This window comes from Giraffa tippelskirchi, chromosome 13 (genome assembly GCF_054371585.1).
Source record: "Giraffa tippelskirchi isolate mGirTip1 chromosome 13, T2T-mGirTip1v1.2.pri, whole genome shotgun sequence".
Classification (NCBI taxonomy): Eukaryota; Metazoa; Chordata; class Mammalia; order Artiodactyla; family Giraffidae; genus Giraffa; species Giraffa tippelskirchi.
Genome location: NC_137287.1, coordinates 54553158 through 54573575, shown reverse-complemented (window position 1 = coordinate 54573575; position 20418 = coordinate 54553158). Strand labels below are relative to the sequence as shown.

The window sequence follows — 20418 nt, the reverse complement described above, 5'->3', positions numbered from 1 at the left end:
AACAACATATTCGTATGCCATGCAATTATAAAGTAATAATACAATGTTTAGATACAATTAGTTATATTATTTTATTATTACAGGGCTTCCCTGATAGCCCAGTTGGTAAAGAATCCACCTGCAATGCAGGAGACCCTGGTTCAATTCCTGGGTCAGGAGGATCCCCTAGAGAAGGGAAAGGCTACCCACTCCAGTATTCTGGCCTAGAGAATTCCATGAACTATACAGTCCATGGGATCGCAAAGAGTCAGACATGACTGAGTGACTTTCACACATTTACAAAACATATAGCTTACATCAGATTAACCCACAGGTCAATTGTTATAAACTCTGGACAGAATTTTTAAATTAAAAAAAAAAACACCTATTTGAAGGCAAGTAATCAAAAACTGACAAAAATAGGAGAGGATTCAACCACTGAAAGAAGAAACACACTGGGTGAGATCCAAATTCAAAGAGCTTTCCCCACAAGGCACTCCCTACTCTGTGAGATGCACATGAAATAGAGCTCAGGTAGAAAACTACAGTCTTACAGGTCGGAAATGAAGGAGTGTGAGGCTACTGAAGTCACTGGAAATTGAGGGAGGAATCCTACAAAGGAGAAATCCACAAAACAAAGCCCCAAATCTATCTATGTGCTAGTCCCTCAGTTGTGTCTGACTCTTTGTGACCCCACAGACTGTAGCCTGGCAGGCTCCTCTGTCCATGGAGTTCTCCAGGCAAGAATACTGGAGTGGGTAGCCACTCCCTTCTCTAAAGGATCTTCTCGACCCAGGGATTGAACCCTGGTCTCCTGCACTGCAACAAAGCCACCATGGAAGCCCCAAATCTACATAAAAATCCCCTCAAATCTTGAATGAGAGCTTAACTGTTCATACAGGATGCAAGATTCCATAAAGTTCACAGAGGAGGGACTTCCCTGATGGTCCAGCTGGTAAGACTCTGCACTCCCAATGCAGGGGGCCCAGGTTTGCCGCCTGGTCAGGGGACTAGATACTGCATGCCACAACAAAGATCCTGCAAGAGGCAACGGGAGAGCTCACAGGCCACAACTAAGACCTGCTGCAGTCAAATTTAAAAAAAAAGAAGACCATGCTTATTAAAGAAAAATAGTTCACTGAGGAAAACAATGGCTGGAAAGTGGACAGATGTTTCAGTAAATACCCACTGTAGGAGAGACAAAGTTTGAGACCTTCCAATGTACACCCCAGAAAGGTCATATCTTAGGAATAAAGATCACAAACTGGTACTAAGGGACAACTCTAGGATTAAGAACAAAACTGAACCCGACTCACTTTAACAAAGCCTGAAACCAGGCTGCGACAATATCAAGGTGATCTGCAAATAATTTAATTACATACTAGAACAAAGCATCACTATCAACAAAGCTAGAGAAGGTGATGGAATTCCAGTTGAGCTATTTCAAATCCTGAAAGATGATGCTGTGAAAGTGCTGCACTCAATATGCCAGCAAATTTGGAAAACTCAGCAGTGGCCACAGGACTGGAAAAGGTAAGGTTTTGTTCCAATCCCAAACAAAGGCAATGCCAAAGAATGCTCAAACTACTGCACAATTGCACTCATCTCACATGCTAGTAAAGTCATGCTCAAAATTCTCCAAGCCAGGCTTCAGCAATATGTGAACCATGAACTTCCAGATGTTCAAGCTGGTTTTAGAAAAGGCAGAGGAACCAGAGACCAAATTGCCAATATCCGCTGGATCATCGAAAAAGCAAGAGAGTTCCAGAAAAACATTAATTTCTGCTTTATTGACTATGCCAAAGCCTTTGACTGTGTGGATTGCAATAAACTGTGGAAAATTCTGAAAGAGATGAGAATACCAGACCACCTGACCTGTCTCTTGAGAAACCTGTATGCAGGTCAGGAAGCAACAGTTAGAACTGGACATGGAACAGCAAACTGGTTCCAAATAGGAGTATGTCAAGGCTGTATATTGTCACCCTGCTTATTTAACTTATATGCAGAGTACATCATGAGAAACGCTGGGCTGGAAGAAACACAAGCTGGAATCAAGATTGCTGGGAGAAATATCAATAACCTCAGATATGCGGATGACACCACCCTTAAGGCAGAAAGTGAAGAAGAACTAAAGAGCCTCTTGATGAAGGTGAAAGAGGAGAGTGAAAAAGTTGGCTTAAGCTCAACGTTCAGAAAACTAAGATCATGGCATCTGGTCCCATCACTTCATGGCAAATAGATGGGGAAACAGTGGAAACGATGTCAGACTTTATTTTTTTGGGCTCCAGAATCACTGCTGATGGTGACTGCAGCCATGAAATTAAAAGACACTTATGCCTTGGAAGGAAGGTTATGGCCAACCTAGATAGCATATTTAAAAGCAGAGACATTACTTTGCCAACAAAAGTCCGTCTAGTCAAGGCTATGGTTTTTCCAGTGGTCATGTGTAGATGTAAGAGTTGGATGGTGAAGAAAGCTGAGCACCGCAGAATTGATGCTTTTGAACTGTGGTGTTGGAGAAGACTCTTGAGAGTCCCTTGGACTGCAAGGAGATCCAATCAATCCATCCTAAAGGAGATCAATCCTGGGTGTTCATTGGAAGGACTTATGTTGAAGCTGAAACTCCCATACTTTGGCCACCTCATGCGAAGAGTTGACTCATTGGAAAAGACCCTAATGCTGGGAAGGATTGGGGGCAGGAGGAGAAGGGGACGACAGAGGATGAGATGGCTGGATGGCATTACTGACTCGATGGACATGGGTTTGGGTAGACTCCGGGAGTTGGTGGTGGACAGAGAGGCCTGGCGTGCTGCAATTCATGGGGTCGCAAAGAGTCGGACACGACTGAGCGACTGAAGTGAACTGAGAACAAGTTCAACATCATTCAAAGGAAGATAAATCATAGTTTCTAAAATGTATCATCTACATGCTCAAGTTGTAATTAAAAAATAAAAGTTTGAGACATGCAACTAAATGGAAAATTTGTGACCAAGATCACGAAAAAAAATCTATCAGTTGAAACTGACCCATAGATTACCCAGATTTCAGAATTACCAAAGATTTCAAACAATTAAAACATTGTTCCTAATAACAATGATAAATATGTCAACAATGGATATAGTGGGTGAAGATATGGGAAATTTAAAGACAGAGATGAAAGCTGTTTTGTTTTTTCTTTTTTAAGGAAAACTTTAAAACTAAAAAACACAACATCTTGTGCTTGCTTTTTTAAATCATAACAAAAGATTAATATCAAATTAGATACTGCAGGAGGAAAGACAAATAAGCTCGAAGGCAATTCAACAGAAACCAAATAGAAGAAATGTGATGGTTAGTTTTATTTGTCAGAGTGACTGAGCCTGAGTGCCCAGATATTGGTCAAACACTATTCCAGGCGTGTCTGTGAGGGTATGCTTGCTGAGGACGAGATTTACATTGAAGTTGATAGACAAAGTAAAGCAGACTGCCCTCCCTTAACTGGTGGACCTCATCTATTCAGCTCAGAGTCTTAACAGAACAAAACGGCAGAGACTCTCCCCTGATTAAGACAGAAATCTTGCCTGACTGCCTTTGAACTAGAATATCAACTTTTTCCTACCTTCAGACTTGAACTGAAACATTAGCTCTTCCTGGTCTTGAGCATGCCAGCCTTCACACTGAAACTACACAGTCCAGTTGACCGCCTGGTTTTCAGGCCTTTGAACTTAGACTGAAATTACTCCATTGACTCTCCTGGTCTCTAGCATGGTGTCTGATCCTGCAGATCTTGGGACTTGTCGACTTTCACAACTGCATGAGCCAATTCTTTATAATATCTCATATATAGATAGATACTGGTTCTGTTTCTATGGGAATCCTGATTATTACAGAAAGCAGAGAACAAACACTGGGGAAAAAAAATTAGAGCTTGAATAACACATGAAAATGTCAAATGTTTACTATAGGTGAAATGGAAGTCCTAGAAACAAATGAGGGACAGCAAGAATATGAGGGAGAGCAATTGTTTAAAAACTGGATCCACAACAAAACCAGCACAAAGAAAACCACACTTTGGCAAAAACAAATATAAAGAACAATTCTTAAAAGCAGTCAAAGAAAAAGAAGACACATTATACACAGGAAAGCAATAACAATCATGTCTGACTTCCTAACAGAAACAATGGAATCCAGAAGATAATGGAATAACATCGTTAAAAGTGTTCAAAGGATACAATGGAATATCATTCAGCTATAAGAAGGAAATCCTGATATATGCTACAATATAGATGAACCTTGGAAACATACTAAGGAAATAATCCAGACAGTTCAGTTCAGTTCAGTCTCTCAGCTGTGTCCGACTCTTTGCGACCCCATGAACCGCAGCACACCAGGCTTCCCTGTCCATCACCAACTCCCTGAGTCCACCCAAAGCCATGTCCATTGAGTCGGTGATGCCATCCAACCATCTCATCCTCTGTTGTCCCCTTCTTCTACTACCCTCAATCTTTCCCATCATCAGGGTCTTTTCCAATGAGTGAGCTCTTCGCATCAGGTGGCCAAAGTATTGGAGTTTCAGCTTCAACATCAGTCCTTCCAATGAACACTCAGGACTGATCTTCTTTAGGATGGACTGGTTGGATCTCCTTGCAGTCCAAGGGACTCTCAAGAGTCTTCTCCAACACCACAGTTCAAAAGCATCAATTCTTCGGCTCAGCTTTCTTTATAGTCCAACTCTCACATCCATACAGGACCACTGGAAAAACCATAGTCTTGACTAGACGGACTTTTGTTGGCAAAGTAATGTTTCTGCTTTTTAATATGCTATCTAGGTTGGTCATAACCTTCCTTCCAAGGAGTAAGCGTCTTTTAATTTCATGGCTGCAATCACCATCTGCAGTGATTCGGGAGCCCAAAATTATAAAGTCAGCCACTGTTTCCCCATCTATTTCCCATGAAGTGATGGGACTGGATGCCATGATCTTAGTTTTCTGAATGTTGAGCTTTAAACCAACTTTTTCACTCTCCTCTTTCACTTTCATCAGGAGGCTCTTTAGTTCTTCTTCACTTTCTGCCATAAGGGTGGTGTCATCTGGATATCTGAGGTTACTGATATTTCTCCCGGCAATCTTGATTCCAGCTTGTGCTTCCTCCAGCCCAGCATTTCTCATGATGTACTCTGCATATAAGTTAAATAAGCAAGGTGACAATATACAGCCTTGACGTACTCCTTTTCCTATTTGGAACCAGTCTGCTGTTCCATGTCCAGTTCTAACTGTTGCTTCCTGACCTGCATACAGGTTTCTCAAAAGGCAGGTCAGGTGGTCTGGTATTCCCATCTCTTTCAGAATTTTCCACAGTTTATTGTGATCCACACAGTCAAAGGCTTTGGCATAGTCAATAAAGCAGATGTTTTTCTGGAACTCTCTTGCTTTTTTGATGATCCATCGATGTTGGCAATTTGATCTCTGGTTCCTCTGCCTTTTCTAAAACCAGCTTGAACATCTGGAAGTTCACGGTTCACGTATTGCTGAAGCCTAGCTTGGAGAATTTTGAGCATTACTTTACTAGCGTGTTAGATGAGTGCAATTGTGCGGTAGTTTGAGCATTCTTTGGCATTGCCTTTCTTTGGGATTGGAATGAAAACTGACCTTTTCCAGTCCTGTGGCCACTGCTGAGTTTTCCAAATTTGCTGGCATATTGAGTGCAGCACTTTCACAGCATCATCTTTCAGGATTTGAAATAGCTCAACTGGAATTCCATCACCTCCACTAGCTTTGTTCATAGTGATGCTTCCTAAGGCCCACTTGACCTCACATTCCAGGATGTCTGGCTCTAGGTGAGTGATCACACCATCGTGATTATCTGGGTCGTGGAGATCTTTTTTGTACAGTTCTTCTGTGTATTCTTGCCACCTCTTCTTAATATCTTCTGCTTCTGTTAGGTCCCTACCATTTCTGTCCTTTATTGAGCCCATCTTTGCATAAAATGTTCCCTTGGTATCTCTAATTTTCTTGAAGAGATCTCTAGTCTTTCCCATTCTATTCTTTTCCTCTATTTCTTTGCATTGATCACTGAGGAAGGCTTACTTATCTTTCCTTGCTGTTCTTTGGAACTCTGCATTCAGATGGGTATATCTTTCCTTTCCTCCTTTGCTTTTCACTTCCCTTCTTTTCACAGCTATTTGTAAGGCCTCCTCAAACAGCCATTTTGCTTCTTTGCATTTCTTTTTCTTGGCACAAAAGGACAAATATTATGTGATTCCACTAGGCAAACTCATAGACAAAGTAAGTAGAAGAGAGATTACCAGAGGTAGTGAAGAGGGGGAATGGGTAATCACTGTTTACTAGATACAGAGTTTCTGTCTGAATACGGAGACAGTAGAAATGGACAGTGGTGACAATCAACACTGCAAATGTACTTAATACCACTGAATCATACACTTAAAAACTGTTAAAATGGTAAATTTTACATTATGAATATTTTACCACAATTTTTTGAAAGTGCTAAAAAAAAAACCTGCCAACCTAGAAGTCTATATCCAACAAAGCAAAAGCAAACTAAGAATTTTTTTTTTCCAGATAATGAAAGCTAAGAAAATTTTTCACTACCACATCTACCACATTACCAGAAAAGCTTTAGCATTCCAGGCTGAAGGAAATGATGCCAGAAAGAAATTCAAATCTACATTCAGGAATGAAATAAGTAATTATATGTGAAAATGTGTAAGAAATTCAGGATAAACTTTAGAAAGATATTCTGAAAGTTGAAGGAGAATAAAAACCTACAAATTATGCTCCCTAAGGGTAATCAAGTATAAAGCATATCATTAACCAGCACCAAAACACCATTTTATTTCTACTGAGGATTAAACAAATGGCTGAATATCAGATGGTATTTAAAATTTCTTTAAATAGTAGTTATAGCTTCTCCTTTTAAATTCGTAAGTCAAAACCATTCTTTTTTGCCAAAACAAAAAATGAATATATCACTTAACTTTCAAACACCTTATTTATTCAGAGATTTCTTATTGATTGCATATATGTCATAAAAAAAAAAAACTATGGCACCTTATATTTTTCTTATTCCAAGAATAAAATACTAATATATAGTCAAATATAATTTTGCTATCTTGCAAAAATCTAGTACTATTTTATAACATATTTTTATATAAATGTTCTGAAGTAAAATTGGCAGACTGAATGCATGAATTCATCCCCATGCCCTACTAAAAATTTACCAGAAAGAAATGTATGTGGGGAGAAAGACTGACATACACAAGGGGTGAGTATAAGAGAAGAGTGATATCAGCAGTTTTAGAAAATAGAAAGCAAGCAACTAATTGAGCAGAGGAAGATGAACCCCAGTGCTCACTAGCCAGGACATCACAAAGCAAACTAATCTCGGCCAAACTAAACTAATTTCTGCCAAAGAAACATCAAGAGAACCTTAAATAGAAGGCACCTGGTGTGTCTGAAAGCCAGGTCGGGACTAAAAACAGGAGAACAGGCAGATGGAGATGCCCAAATCCTTTCCTTGTGCTTGCAGAAAACATGAAGTTAACTCCTGGAGAGACTGAACCAGATGGGCCCCAATTTAGCTGACATGGAGCACAGCTGGGAGCAGGCAGGGACTCTTCCTAAAACAGACTTTGATGTAAAAGTCTGAGGAAGACAAACACCTCCAGCCCTTCCCATGTTCTACACCCGAATACCGGCTACCGCCCTGCCAGAGGGGGGAAGATGTCTCTCCCTAACCCAAGAGGAAAACTGCATAGAGAAATGACCACACCTCTTCTCTTGAGGTCAAACAGACCTGCCCTCTCACACAAAGCTGCCAACAGGCCTTCAGGTGCCTCACTCAGGAATATGAAACTGCAGAGGGTCACTAGATAGTTGAGGACATTAGCAAACATGTATTAGTGTCTGAAACACATAAACACAAAGACAGAGGAAGCAGAAATAGCAGATAAGAGCAAGTTTTATACTATAATATCCCAAGAGAGAGAGCAAAAATGCTGAGTTCATGAAACAAGAACAAGGATATCATGTTTTAAAAGTATTAATCACAGATCCATGAATCAGAGCCCACCAGGTTTCTCTGTAAAGCCATGGGATTTCCCAGGCAAGAGTACTGGAGTGGGCTTCTACGCTCTCCTCCAAGGGATCTTCCCAACCCAAGGATCAAACCTGCATCTCCTGCATGTTGGGAGTCTTTACCTGCTGAGCACAAAAATATTAACATCAAAATTACAAATTCATTAGAAGTAGAAGATTTGGAAGATAAATTGAAGAAACTTCCCAGACAATAGGGCAAAAGATGGAGATTTTTAAAAGGAGGGAAAAAAAGTAAGTTTTGAAAAGGATACATAGGATTAGAGTACAAGATCTAACCTCTAATTCATAGATATTAGAAAAATATAATAGAGAAGAGGTAGGCGGAAACGTTATCACAAGATTTTCTAAAAAAAAATCTCTCCAAAACAGAAGCAGATGGATTTCCAGATGGAAAGTCCAAAAGAGGACTCAGTAATCATAAATAGAAAAACAGACTCATCCCAAAGTATCATTGTGGTAATAAGAACATGGAAATAAGAACTTCCTTTGAAAGAGGAAAAAAGAACACAAAGAAATGGGAACCAAAATGCCAATGGGCTGCATAATAGCAAGACTGGAAGTTAGAAGATAGAGCAATTTCAGAAACCTAAGTGAAAGTGATTTCCCATCTTACATACACCAAATGTGGGAGTAAAACAAGAGAAAAAAAAAACAAACCACACATGACATTCAGAAAGCAGCCACTTTGATACTGGAGAGAGGAAAAGGCAACTCCAGAGCGATGGGGCGGTGAAGAGCAGAGGAGAGCTGCACAGCAGGCCTAGCTGCCCTCAGGGTGCCAAGGGGCCTGTGTCCAAGGAAAAACAAAACGGAACTGGCAGGGCAGCTCTACCCAAGTTCCACTGGGGAGAGTTTAAGGCAGAATTAGTGATTGGGAGTGTGAGAACACAGAAGTCTCATCCTCCCTGCCTCCCTGCACACACACTTCTCCCGCCAGCCTCTTGCTAGTCCAACTTTCAGTAACATTAAACTCATTTTGTGAATATGAGCTGGTCCTTGCTAGACACTTGCTGTGATAGATAATTATCTCTTTTTTCTACAACTTGGTTTCCTTGGAGTCCTCATTTTTTCATTTGATTATTTAAATTATACTCATAGATTACTTAATAAAATTTTTTAAAAAAATTTTAAGTTGCCTATGTTTTTAAACAATTTCTTTGTTTTATGCATAAATATGTAGCCATGACTTCTTTCTTAAGATAGACATATGAAACACACAAATATAGATATTTATATCCATTTTTTACTTCTTAAAGTCATTATTAGATTTAATCATTATGTCTTTATAACAATTTCTAGTTACTTTATAACATTTCATTATAAGAATATGTGATGGTTTATTTACTTACATTCTTCTGGGTTGGATATAAGAGTTTTTCAAAATTTTTTATAATTTTTTAATGTTCTCTTTTTCTTAATTGAAGTATAGTTGATGTACAATATTATATAAGTAGCACATGTACAGTATAGTGATTCACAATTTTTAAAGCTTATACTCCATTTATAGTTATTAGCTATATTCCCTGTGTTGTACAATATATCCTTGTAGTTTATTTTATACATAATAGAATTTCTTCTACATTTTTAATAATGCTCACTGAGCACCCTTCTACATAAATTTGTCTGTATCTCTAATGACAAGTTCAGAGAAGCAGAATGGGTTTAAGGCTCTTGATTTATATTACTCAGGACCATTCTCCAAAATTCCTGCCAATCTACATTTGTACCTACAATGTATTATGTTCATTTGACCACACACTTATCAGCAGCAATATATTTTTTAACTCCTTCACCAAGTAAGAGGGATTTAACAAGTAAGATTTAACATGTACTCATCTTAATTTAAATGTCCCTATTAGTTATGTTGTATTATCTATTTATGACTTTTGACCTTTTTTCTTTTTTGGTTTTTCCTTCTCCTACACTTGGTACCTAGATAGGCCTTCTTCAGCTCAAGGATTGGTAAATGTTCACCTATGTTTTCTTCTCTCTCTTTAAGTGGGTGGTATCATGGTTTTACTGTCAGTAATTATTTTAAGTAGCCTACAAGGGATCCTTTAACAATACTTCTATAAAAGCATGAGAAAGCAGGAGTGGAGGGACCTCAGGAATATAAAGTTGACTGAACATCAACTAACTTTCCACGTATCTTTTAACTAAAATATTTCAACATACAAGCTTTCTTCCTTAAATACAGGTGCTACATGGATCAAAAGCAATGTAACACTTTCAGGTATATATGCTGATACAGCTTAATTTTGAAAAGTTTTTACTCACTTGTGGTCATGATGCTAGGAGGGCAAGAGGGTATTCCATGATCTACTGCCCATCTGTAGGCTCCTTCTCCAACTAAAAAGCTAACAACAGAAAGATTATTCTTTTAAAAATTCAGTGTCATTTTCTCCTACATGTATATAGGTAATAAATATATATATACATATATTATTTATATACATATATAATAAAGTAATATAAGCAATTTAATAAGGCAACTAAAAATTTTGTAATACCTCAAAATGTCTATATACCAAAAGAATTCATTTAATTTTTCCCCAAGTTAGAAACTTTACAGTTGGAAACAGTAAACGGTATGATATCATTTGCAATAACTAATAAGTAAAAATTGGCAAAATGCAACATAAGAAGTAAAAATAGTTGATTTCCCAGTGGAAAATATAAAGATTTATCTTGGATCAAAGTGATTCTCAGTTTATCTACAAGAACTATTTTAATCATGTTAAGAGTTAAAGCTTAAGCAAGTGTCTTCAGATTTGGTATTCTTGCCTAGCATAACAGCTGGATCTATCCAAAATGAGTGGGGTACATCCAGAGATGCCCAAACACAATGATATGCACTTAACATTTCTAAGCCTCGATGCAATACACACACACACACACACACACACACATATGACTCAGAATCATTTTCACTGTGGTAAGGTAGTGTGGTGTGTCCCAGAAGTAATTTTTTTAAGCCCCAACTGCAGGTTTTAATATAACAGTAAGTGAATAAAAGGATACTGTTAGCTAACTGTAAAAGACTTCCTTTCAAAGATTTCAAATAGCATGCAGGATAATTAACCACTCCATTCCCTAACACAGTAATAGCAAGTAGTTACCATAATGATCAATCACTTCATCTCCTTCCACAGCCAACTTCTTAAAGATCTCAGCCAGCCATTAATGGATTCCTTGAACTAGAGCCTACTCATTAGTTTCCTGCTCCCTATTTTTTGTTTCTGTTTCTCTAATCATCCAACAATAAAAACTCAAAGTAATACATATTGAAGTCTTTAGATTTGATAGTTAATAAGATCAATGACAGATTAGAAGAAAGTCAGAGTAGATACTTATAAATGCATTCAAACAGTTTCAAAGAGAAACTAGATGGTTAGGCTCAATAACTTTTCCAATATATACAGAGCTGGGAACTGAGGGAGCTTTAAAAAAAAAAATGAGGAGGGAGAGAGTCCACAAGAATAAACAACTTCACCTCTTCAAGCTTCCATTTTTAAAAAAAATTCTAAAGGACTCCAAAAATAGAAAACAATTCTCCTATTCTTGTATCAAGTGAAGACCACTGCGAAGAAACAGCCAAGAAGAGCTGTCGCGTAAAGGAAAATGGAAAAATAATTCAAGTAGGAACTTGGATGCAAGTTGAACTATCCTGATGGCATTTGTAGCACTTTCTCCTGCTCAAAAAAGACTTTGATATAAGAAATAACTTCTATTCATGTGAAAATGTAAAGAAGATGCTGAAGTAGTGCATAAAATGATCAAGACAGAAGTTTGGAGCTGAATCTAATATTCTCAGCACACCCACTGGTCATTTGGGGTTCAATCCCAGTATCTGGGATCAAAAGCATTTTGTAAAATATGCTTAGTGTTATTTTTCATTTCTCAATCATTATAGATTTGATTCTAAATAAAATCAGTTTGCCACTGTCTGCTATGCAAGTTTTCAAATATGTTAGGCATTTTATAACATTCACCAAGAAAGTGAGCATTTTGGATGCTTGTCTTATGGATGAGAATTCTGAATACCTGACTTTCCTTACTACCAAAAATTACGTGTCCAGTAGTTCAACGTCACAAAAAATGGCATATAACTGCTTTTGAAATCATTTTAAAATGCTATAAAGTTATGTGAGCTTGGTTAAAAACTATACAATCAAAAGGGCTTCCCAGGTGGCGCTAGTGGTAAAGAATCTGCCAGCAATGCAGGAGATATAAGAGCTGCAGGTTTGATCTCTGAGTCGGGAAGATTCCCTGGAGGAGGAAATGGCAACCCACGGTAGTATTCTTGCCTGGAAAATCCCATGGACAGAGGAGACTGGTGGGCTACAGTCCATAGGGTTTCAGAGTCGGATAAGACTGAAGCAACTGAGCACATCCTATCAAAAGCAAAAAATCACTTCCCAGAACTCTAAGTACAGCACCAACTGAAATTTTTCTGAAATATTCATGATTCTCCAAGGAGAAAGCTTTCATAGAAGTGTCATCTCAATTCATGAGGAAACCCACTGACTCCACCCTGTTAGCACATCCAGAGTCTGGAATTTCTCACCAGCCCCCTGCCACCACCTCGGTCTGAGCCGCCTCCATCGGTCTCCTGGATTGCTGCAACAGCCTCATCACTTCCACACTTGCCTTGCTCTGTTCCCTGCCTTGGTCCAATCTCAACACACCAGCCACGGACATCCTTGGGAAACGCAAGTCAGGTAATGACACTCTTCTTCTCAAAATCCTGAGAAGCCCCTTGTGACGATGCTAGCATGCAAACTGGAGCCTTCAGCAGAATCTCCAGGTGCTCATGTGATCTGGTCTTCTCTCCTCCCTCCTCACCTCATCTCCCCCTCCTCTTGGTAACGCTACTCCAGCATCTTGTAAAAACACAAACATGTCAAGGGAGCTCTGGCCTCAGGGCCTCCGCCCTGACTGTGCCAAGTCAGGATCTTCCTTATGTTCCAAATGGCAAATTTCTCCATCTGTTTAAATATATCTCCTTGATAAGGCCTGAAACTCAATAGTTTAAAACTACTCAACACACTACACTCCTCCACCCAGTACTCCTAATCTCTCTCATTCTGCCCTTTTTACATTTTTTTCCACCTTATGACATACTATATACTGTATGTGTGTGTGCTCAGTAGCTCAGTTGTGTCTGACTCTTTGCGACTCCATGGACCAACCCAGGGATCGAACCGAGGTCTCCCTCATTGCAGGTGAATTCTTTACCATCTGAGCCACCAGGGAAGCCCATATACTGTATAGCTTACATATTATCTCTATTGTTTACATGTCTCCCTCAAATAAACTATAAGCTTCATTAAGAGCGGGGACCTTTGTTTTTTCTTTGATATCCACATAGCCACTCAGAACAATGCCTAAAACACACTAATTATTAAACAAACAACTGCAAGATATTCAACAAAATAATAAGCAAGGTTGTCAAAATTCTCTAAAGGATAGCATTTTCCTTGTGTTATGCTCTCCTTAATTTACACTAAAGCAAGTCTAAAGTGTTATGAAACAAAAGCAACAGTGCACTGAGACCAGCACTGACTGGGGTAATTAAGGCCTTCAACAAGCTGAGATACTGAGGGGCCAGTACAGCCAAACACTCAGAAATACACCGAGGTCAATCAGAATTTTATGGATGGGAACTATTTTCAAAAATCATGATACTACTGTCTGCCTAAAAATGTGTAATTTAGTGATTTTATAAAGCTCTCAAAACTGCTTAAAATGCATCACGCTAGACAAGAGAGATAGAGGAGAAAATGATAGCTGCTTCTTTGGATTTCAAAACATTTCTGCCTATTTTACCTGTGACTTCTTTGTTTATCATAAATACACAGAATTGAAGAAAGACCATCAATTTGGTGGCTACTACTTATTTAAAGCTTACAAACACAGAAAGTGCAAATAATGGAGAACCTGCTATAAGCAGAAAAAGAAATAATGACCAAATTAAATAACAAGGATTTAACTCTTCTCAAAATTTTATTGTAAAAATTTTCAAACACATACATTACAGTGAATAGTATAGTGAATCCAACAGGATCATTACCCTATTTCATCAATGATTAATACATTGCTAATCTTCATTTTCATTCCTATCCAGACTATTTGAAGCAAATCTCAGATATCACATAACTTCAAATATAAATATTTTAACATCTCTAAAAAAGCAACTTTAAAAAAAAAATACATAACCACAACATAACAAATTAACACCTTAAAAAATTTAACAATAAATCCTTACAATCAAAAGTTTATTCAACTGATGTTCACATTTCCCTGATTTTTTCCTAAAAGTTTTGCTATTATTGTTATTTTGCCTTTTAAACTATTTTATTTGAGGGGGAACCCAACTAATTCATCCATACTTTCTGATTAGTTGATAGGCCTTCTTATGTTTCTTTTAATCTATAAGTTTTTAAATATTCTTTTCACATTCATACAATAAAAGTACTAAAATCTGAATGAATTTATGAAATACAGTAAGTTTAATTGCATTTCCAAATAAACAATGTACCAAAAACTAAATTCGCATCTCAAAAAATTCGAGGGTCTAATGAGCACTTTAGGTTAACTCATATTAAACGTAAAGCAATGATGTTTTCCAAGTTTTCCCCTTTTCACCAAAAGAAACAAAATTTCCAAAAATTATAACTTGGACTTCCCCAGTGGTACAATGGATAAGAATCTGCCCGCCAATGCAGGGGACACAGGTTCAACCCTTGATCCAGGGTTGAAACTGCGCACCATGACTCCTGAGCCCACACGCTGCAGCTGCTGAAGCCCGGATCCCAGAGCCCGTGCTCCGCAGTGAGAGGCCACCTCAACGAGGAGCCCATGCATGGCAACTGGAGAGCAGATCCCGCCTGCCACGACTAGAGAAAACCCACGCACAGCGATGAAGACCCAGCACAGCCAAAATAATAAAGAAATAAACTATACAATGAAAATAGAAAATGCTAAGCCAAACAAAACTATTAAAGTTTATACTTATAAAAAATTATAACTTATTCTATAATAGGTTAGGAGTTAGCAATTTTTTTCGGCTAGAGGGCTAGACAGCAAATAATTTAGGCTTTGCACCTAGATATCTCTGATGCAACAGCCCCTTTGCAGAGCACAAGCAGCCACAGACAATATGTACACAAATCGGTGTGGATGGGTTCCCAAAAAATGTTATTAACAAAAACAGGCAGCAGACTAGATTTGGCCCATAGGCCATCATTTGACAACCTTTGTTCTAGATGATAAGGCCTACCAAAGTTACACCATATCATCATGGAGGAGAAAAGAGTGAAAATATACTTTTATAAATAAAATAAACTTGGGAAAATATGGCACAGTTTATGATAATAGTTCCACCAAATTTACGAAGATATCAAATATTCAGCTAGTCTGACCAAACACCAATACTTAAATAATGCATCATGTCATGCTGACAATAACCAGAAAATTAAAATATAAAAGATTATCAGCTAACAGAAATACCATTCCTCCTAAAATTCTGCTGAAGGATTTTTTTTTAAGAAAGCAATAAGAGTTTACAAAATTCTAACAACTTTAGATGCAGCTGAAACAGATACACTCCCTGTCTTCCTCAATGAGGTATACAGACAGATGAACTTTTTAGTTGAAGACTTCTTAGAAAACATCCAATGTTTTGCTGCCCCCATAGTTACCTGCCTCTTCAATAGATGAAACCAGAAGACCATGGTTTCTAAGTCTTCCATCTGCTTTTGATAGTTTTTATATCCCTATATCTGCTGCTGCTGCTAAGTCGCTTCAGTCGTGTCCGACTCTGTGCGACCCCATAGACAGCAGCCCACCAGGCTCCCCCGTCCCCGGGATTCTCCAGGCAAGATACTATATCTAGCACACAGGAATTAAACAATAAATATTTGCTGAATGAAGGAATGGTAAGTGAATGAATAACTAAATGGATGTAAACAGCTATTTCTTACTATTATAAAAGAATTTTACTGCCTTGTTATGAATTCTAGTCTGCTACTTCTAATGTGATAAGGACGGACCCTATAAAATTTTAATAGTATAACAAGTCAAGTAAGGTACTCAGTTTCTTCATCTACAAAATGTATGTTATCCTCATAAATCATTTTATGATATTATGAGATAATGCATACGAATCACATAAAACAGTGTCTCTCACAGTGTATGAATGCAATAAGTGTCAATTATTATCATTACAGAAATTAGATAACTAGACTTATTAGGGTTGTGTGTAAACAAACTTAAAGTAAAAACATGATAAATTTAATTTCATTTATTTAGGATATGCAGGAGGCTTCCCTGGTGGCTCAGACAGTAAAGAATCTACCTGTGATGCAGGAGACCCAGGTTCAATCCCTGGATAGGGGATATGCCCTGGAGGAGGAAATGGCACCCACTCCAGTATTCTTGCCTGGAGAATCCTGTGGACAGAGGAGCCTAGTGGGCTAAAGCCCATGGGGACGCAAAGAATCAGACACAACTGAGCAACTAACACACACACAGAATATTCAGGGAATCTGGGTTTTTTCCAACTACTGAAGGTACACAGTGCAGGTATTTGAGAGATTTCTGCTTTTGGACAAGATGGAGTAACAAGGAATACATTTACACTCTTGCTTGAACCAATGGGGGAAAAAAATCAGACAAATACAGAAAACAACAGTTTTCACACATTAGACAGTAGGCAGCACAGGACAGTGATCCTTGAGAGAAAGGAAACAAACAGGGTAAACCTTATGATTGTCCCGCTTACTGCCTGGAGAATTTCCTGCCATAGCACAGGAACAGGAATTCAGAACAGGAACCCTGCAGTCTCTTTGAGTTGAAGACAGAGAGCTGGGCATCCAGAGAAACCCAGGTGGCCAGAGTTCACAGGGCAGAAACCCAGGGAAGAGAGAGTGGCACAGAGAAAAGACTCTGGAAATCTGCAGAGTCCTTCTAGTCTTCAGCTGAGTACAGATCAGTGTATGTGTAAAAGGAAATTATCAAAGTCTGGGAAAGAATAACATGAAAGTTTTAGAGGAAACAATCCCCAAGTTCACATACGGCCCAGGAACAGCTTCTGTTCCCACTAGTCACACTAAAGAAATAAAACCTCATTCTGGTTGCATCTGTTATAGTACTCAGAAGGATTTTGCCTAGCAGCAAAGCAAAATTAGCTCAAGGCTAAATGCTTCTCTAGTTCGCGTAACAAAGTATAAAGCAAGGCCTGAAAGGATGACGCTGTCTCTAAATAAATTAACCACATCCTAGAATTGAAGTACAAAAATATCCAACACCAAATAAGGCAAAATTCACAGTGCATGGAATCTAATAAAAAAATTACCAAACTTGAAGAAGCAGGAAAATGTAACCTATAATGAGAAAAATCATTCCATTGAAAACCCAGAAATGACAAAGATGATAGAATTAGTAAACAAAGATATTAAAAGTTACTATAATTGTATTCGTATGCTCAAGAAGTTACAGGAAATATTAAACATGTTAAGCAGATACACAGAAGACATTTTTTTAAAGATACAAATTGAACTACAATGTCAGAAATGAAAAATAAACCAGATGGGATTAACAGGTGACTAGGTATTGCCAAAAATAATTAGTCAACTTGAAAACAGCAGTAGAAATTATTCAAAATGAAATAAAGAGAAAAATGAATGGGAAAAGTAAACAAATTATCAGTACCACTATGAGAGGTCAAATACACATGTAACTGGAATCCTAGAAGATAGAAAGGAGGGATCAGGAAAGACACATCTGAAGAAATAACAGCAAAAAACTTTTCCAAATTGGATGAAATATATCGCTACATATCCAGGAAGCAAAATGAACACAAACCAAAGACATTACAAGAAAACTACAGACCAAAGTCTCTCATAAACACAGATGCAAAAAGTATTTACAAAAGTTAGTAAATTGGATCCAGTAACATATAAAAGGATAATACATTGTAACCAACTGGAATTTATTCCAGGAATGCAACTTTTACTTTAAGAGTCAAAAATCACCCAATCACTGTATCAACTGACTAAATAAGAAAGATCATCACAAATAGATACAGAGAAGTATTTGAAAAAGTACAATACCCATCCATTCCTATTAAAAGTTCTCAGCACATTAGGAAAAGAAGGGAACTTTCTCAACATGATAGAGAGCATCTATGATAAACCTATAGCAGCCATAATGTGCATGAAAGTGTTAGTTGTTCAGTCATGTCTGACTCTTTGCAACCCCATGGACTGTAGCCCTCCAGGCTCCTCTGTCTATGGAATTTTCCAGGCAAGAATACTGGAGTTGGTTGCCCCTTACTCCAGAGGATTTTCCTGACCTAGGGATCAAACCCGTGTCTGGCATATTGCGGCAGACGCTTGACCATCTGAGCCATGAGGGAAGCCCGTCATATCTAAGGGTAAAGAACAAACGCATCCTCCCTAAGATTACAAATAAAGCAAGGGTGTTCACTCTCACACATTGCATAGGAGGTGCTAGCCAGTGCAATAAGGAAAAAGAAATTAATTAAAGGAATGCACATTAAAAAGGAAGAAATAAAACTATTTTTATTCCCAGAAGACAGAACTATCTATGTAGAAAACTTTATGAAATCTATAAAAACAAAATGAGAACAAATGAATTTAGCAAATTTCCAAGCCAGAATATCAAGATAAAGAAATCAATTATATTTCCATATTGGTAAGGAACAACTGGTATTTAACTTTTTAAAATACGCAATTTATCACAGCATCAAAAAGAAACACTTAAGTATAAATTTTTTAAAAGCTGTACAAAATCTGTACATTGAAAATTATAAAACACTGTTCAGAGAGGTTAAAGAAGACCTTAAAAAATGGATTAAGTTAAAAACCTTATCAAAATTTTAGCAGGTTATTCAAAGAAACTGACAGGATAATTCTAAAATTCACAGGAAAATGCAAAATGCCTAAAATGGTCAAAGCAATTTTAAAAACAAAAAGTAAAGCTGAAGAACAATGTGAGAAAATTAGATCACTAATTTCAAACAACCATAGGATCACCTTATGACATTATTTTAATACAGAGATGGCCATTGCTTTTTCACATATATTTCATCTTTGTAAAATATAAAAATATTACACATAACCCCTTTGACAACTGCCTCATCTTGTTCCTTCCTTCCTCCTTCCTAGAGGTAATTATGGTGAGCCTCATGACCTTCTTTCCAGAACTTTTTTGCACATCTATGTACATGTCTATGTAGATTTAGAAAATCAGAGTGCTAGCATACCTCAGAGATATTGCAGGTTCAGTTCCAGACCACCACAATTAAGTGAATATCACAATAAAGCAAGTCACACAAATTTTCTGATTTCCCAGTTCATATGTTTACACTATACTGTATTCTATTAAGACTGCAATAGCACTATGCTAAAAATAATACTGTACATACCTTAATTTAAAAACAGCACATTGCTAAAAAATGCTAAGCATCATCTGAGCCTTCAGCAAGTCACAGTAGTAAACAACACTAAACATCACTGATCACAGAGCACCATAACAACTATAATAATGAAAAAATTTGAAATATTGTGAGAATTACCAAAATGTAACACAGAGACATCAAGTGGCCAAATGTAGTTGGAAAAATGGCTCAAAGCACAACTACCACAAACCTTCAATTTGTAAAAAAAGAAAAAAATACAGTATCTGTAAAGCACAATAAAATGAGGTATGCTTGTGTTGTATGTGTTTAATACCATAAAGGAATAGATGAGAATGAGAAAGCTTAACTTCTGGACAGTGGTTACCTAGGGCAGGGCCAGAGATGGGGTTGGGGTATGAGTATGGGTCAGCAGAAGGATAAGGATGCCGTTAGAAAGGATCACATCTACGCAGCTTCGAGGCTCTTGGTAATGTTTTGTTTTCTTAACCTGGCTGGTAGGAAACAGGGATACCTTCAATATATTTGGGTAAAAAGATTTCAAGATTTTTCAAAACTATATTATTTTCTATTACTTGAAAGTCAAATACAGTGATTCCTATAGTACCACTGTCACAACTTTCAATACAGGATATTAATGTAACCTTAACAGCCAGGCATACTGAACATGTATGGTACTGAAGACAGTTGAGTATAATACAGTACTGAGGCATAATTGTTAATATTATTATCCATGTTACTGTGAAGAACAGTATTGAGGTTCCCTAAAAAACTAAAAACAAAGCTACCATATGACCATGTAATCCCACTCCCAGGCACATGTTCAGAAAAATAGATGAGCCAAAAGGGTACATGTGCTCCAGTGTTCACTGCAGCACTGTTTACAACAGCCAGGACATGGAG

The 20418-nt window shown here is 37.7% G+C and overlaps 1 protein-coding gene across 27 annotated transcripts in view; it reads right to left on the bottom strand.

Annotated features, from left to right (window-relative positions):
* The window catches only part of TASP1 (taspase 1), a 253393-nt gene that overhangs the window by 178325 nt on the left and 54650 nt on the right, over positions 1-20418 (bottom strand). For all 27 annotated transcript variants that reach the window (XR_014073024.1, XR_014073023.1, XR_014073014.1 and 24 more), the window contains one exon: positions 10350-10429. Coding sequence is in view for 16 of the 27 variants with exons in the window: in XM_081556535.1 (XP_081412661.1) it covers positions 10350-10429 (80 nt within the window). In the remaining 11 variants the exon portion in view is untranslated. The remainder of the gene's footprint in view (positions 1-10349; positions 10430-20418) is intronic.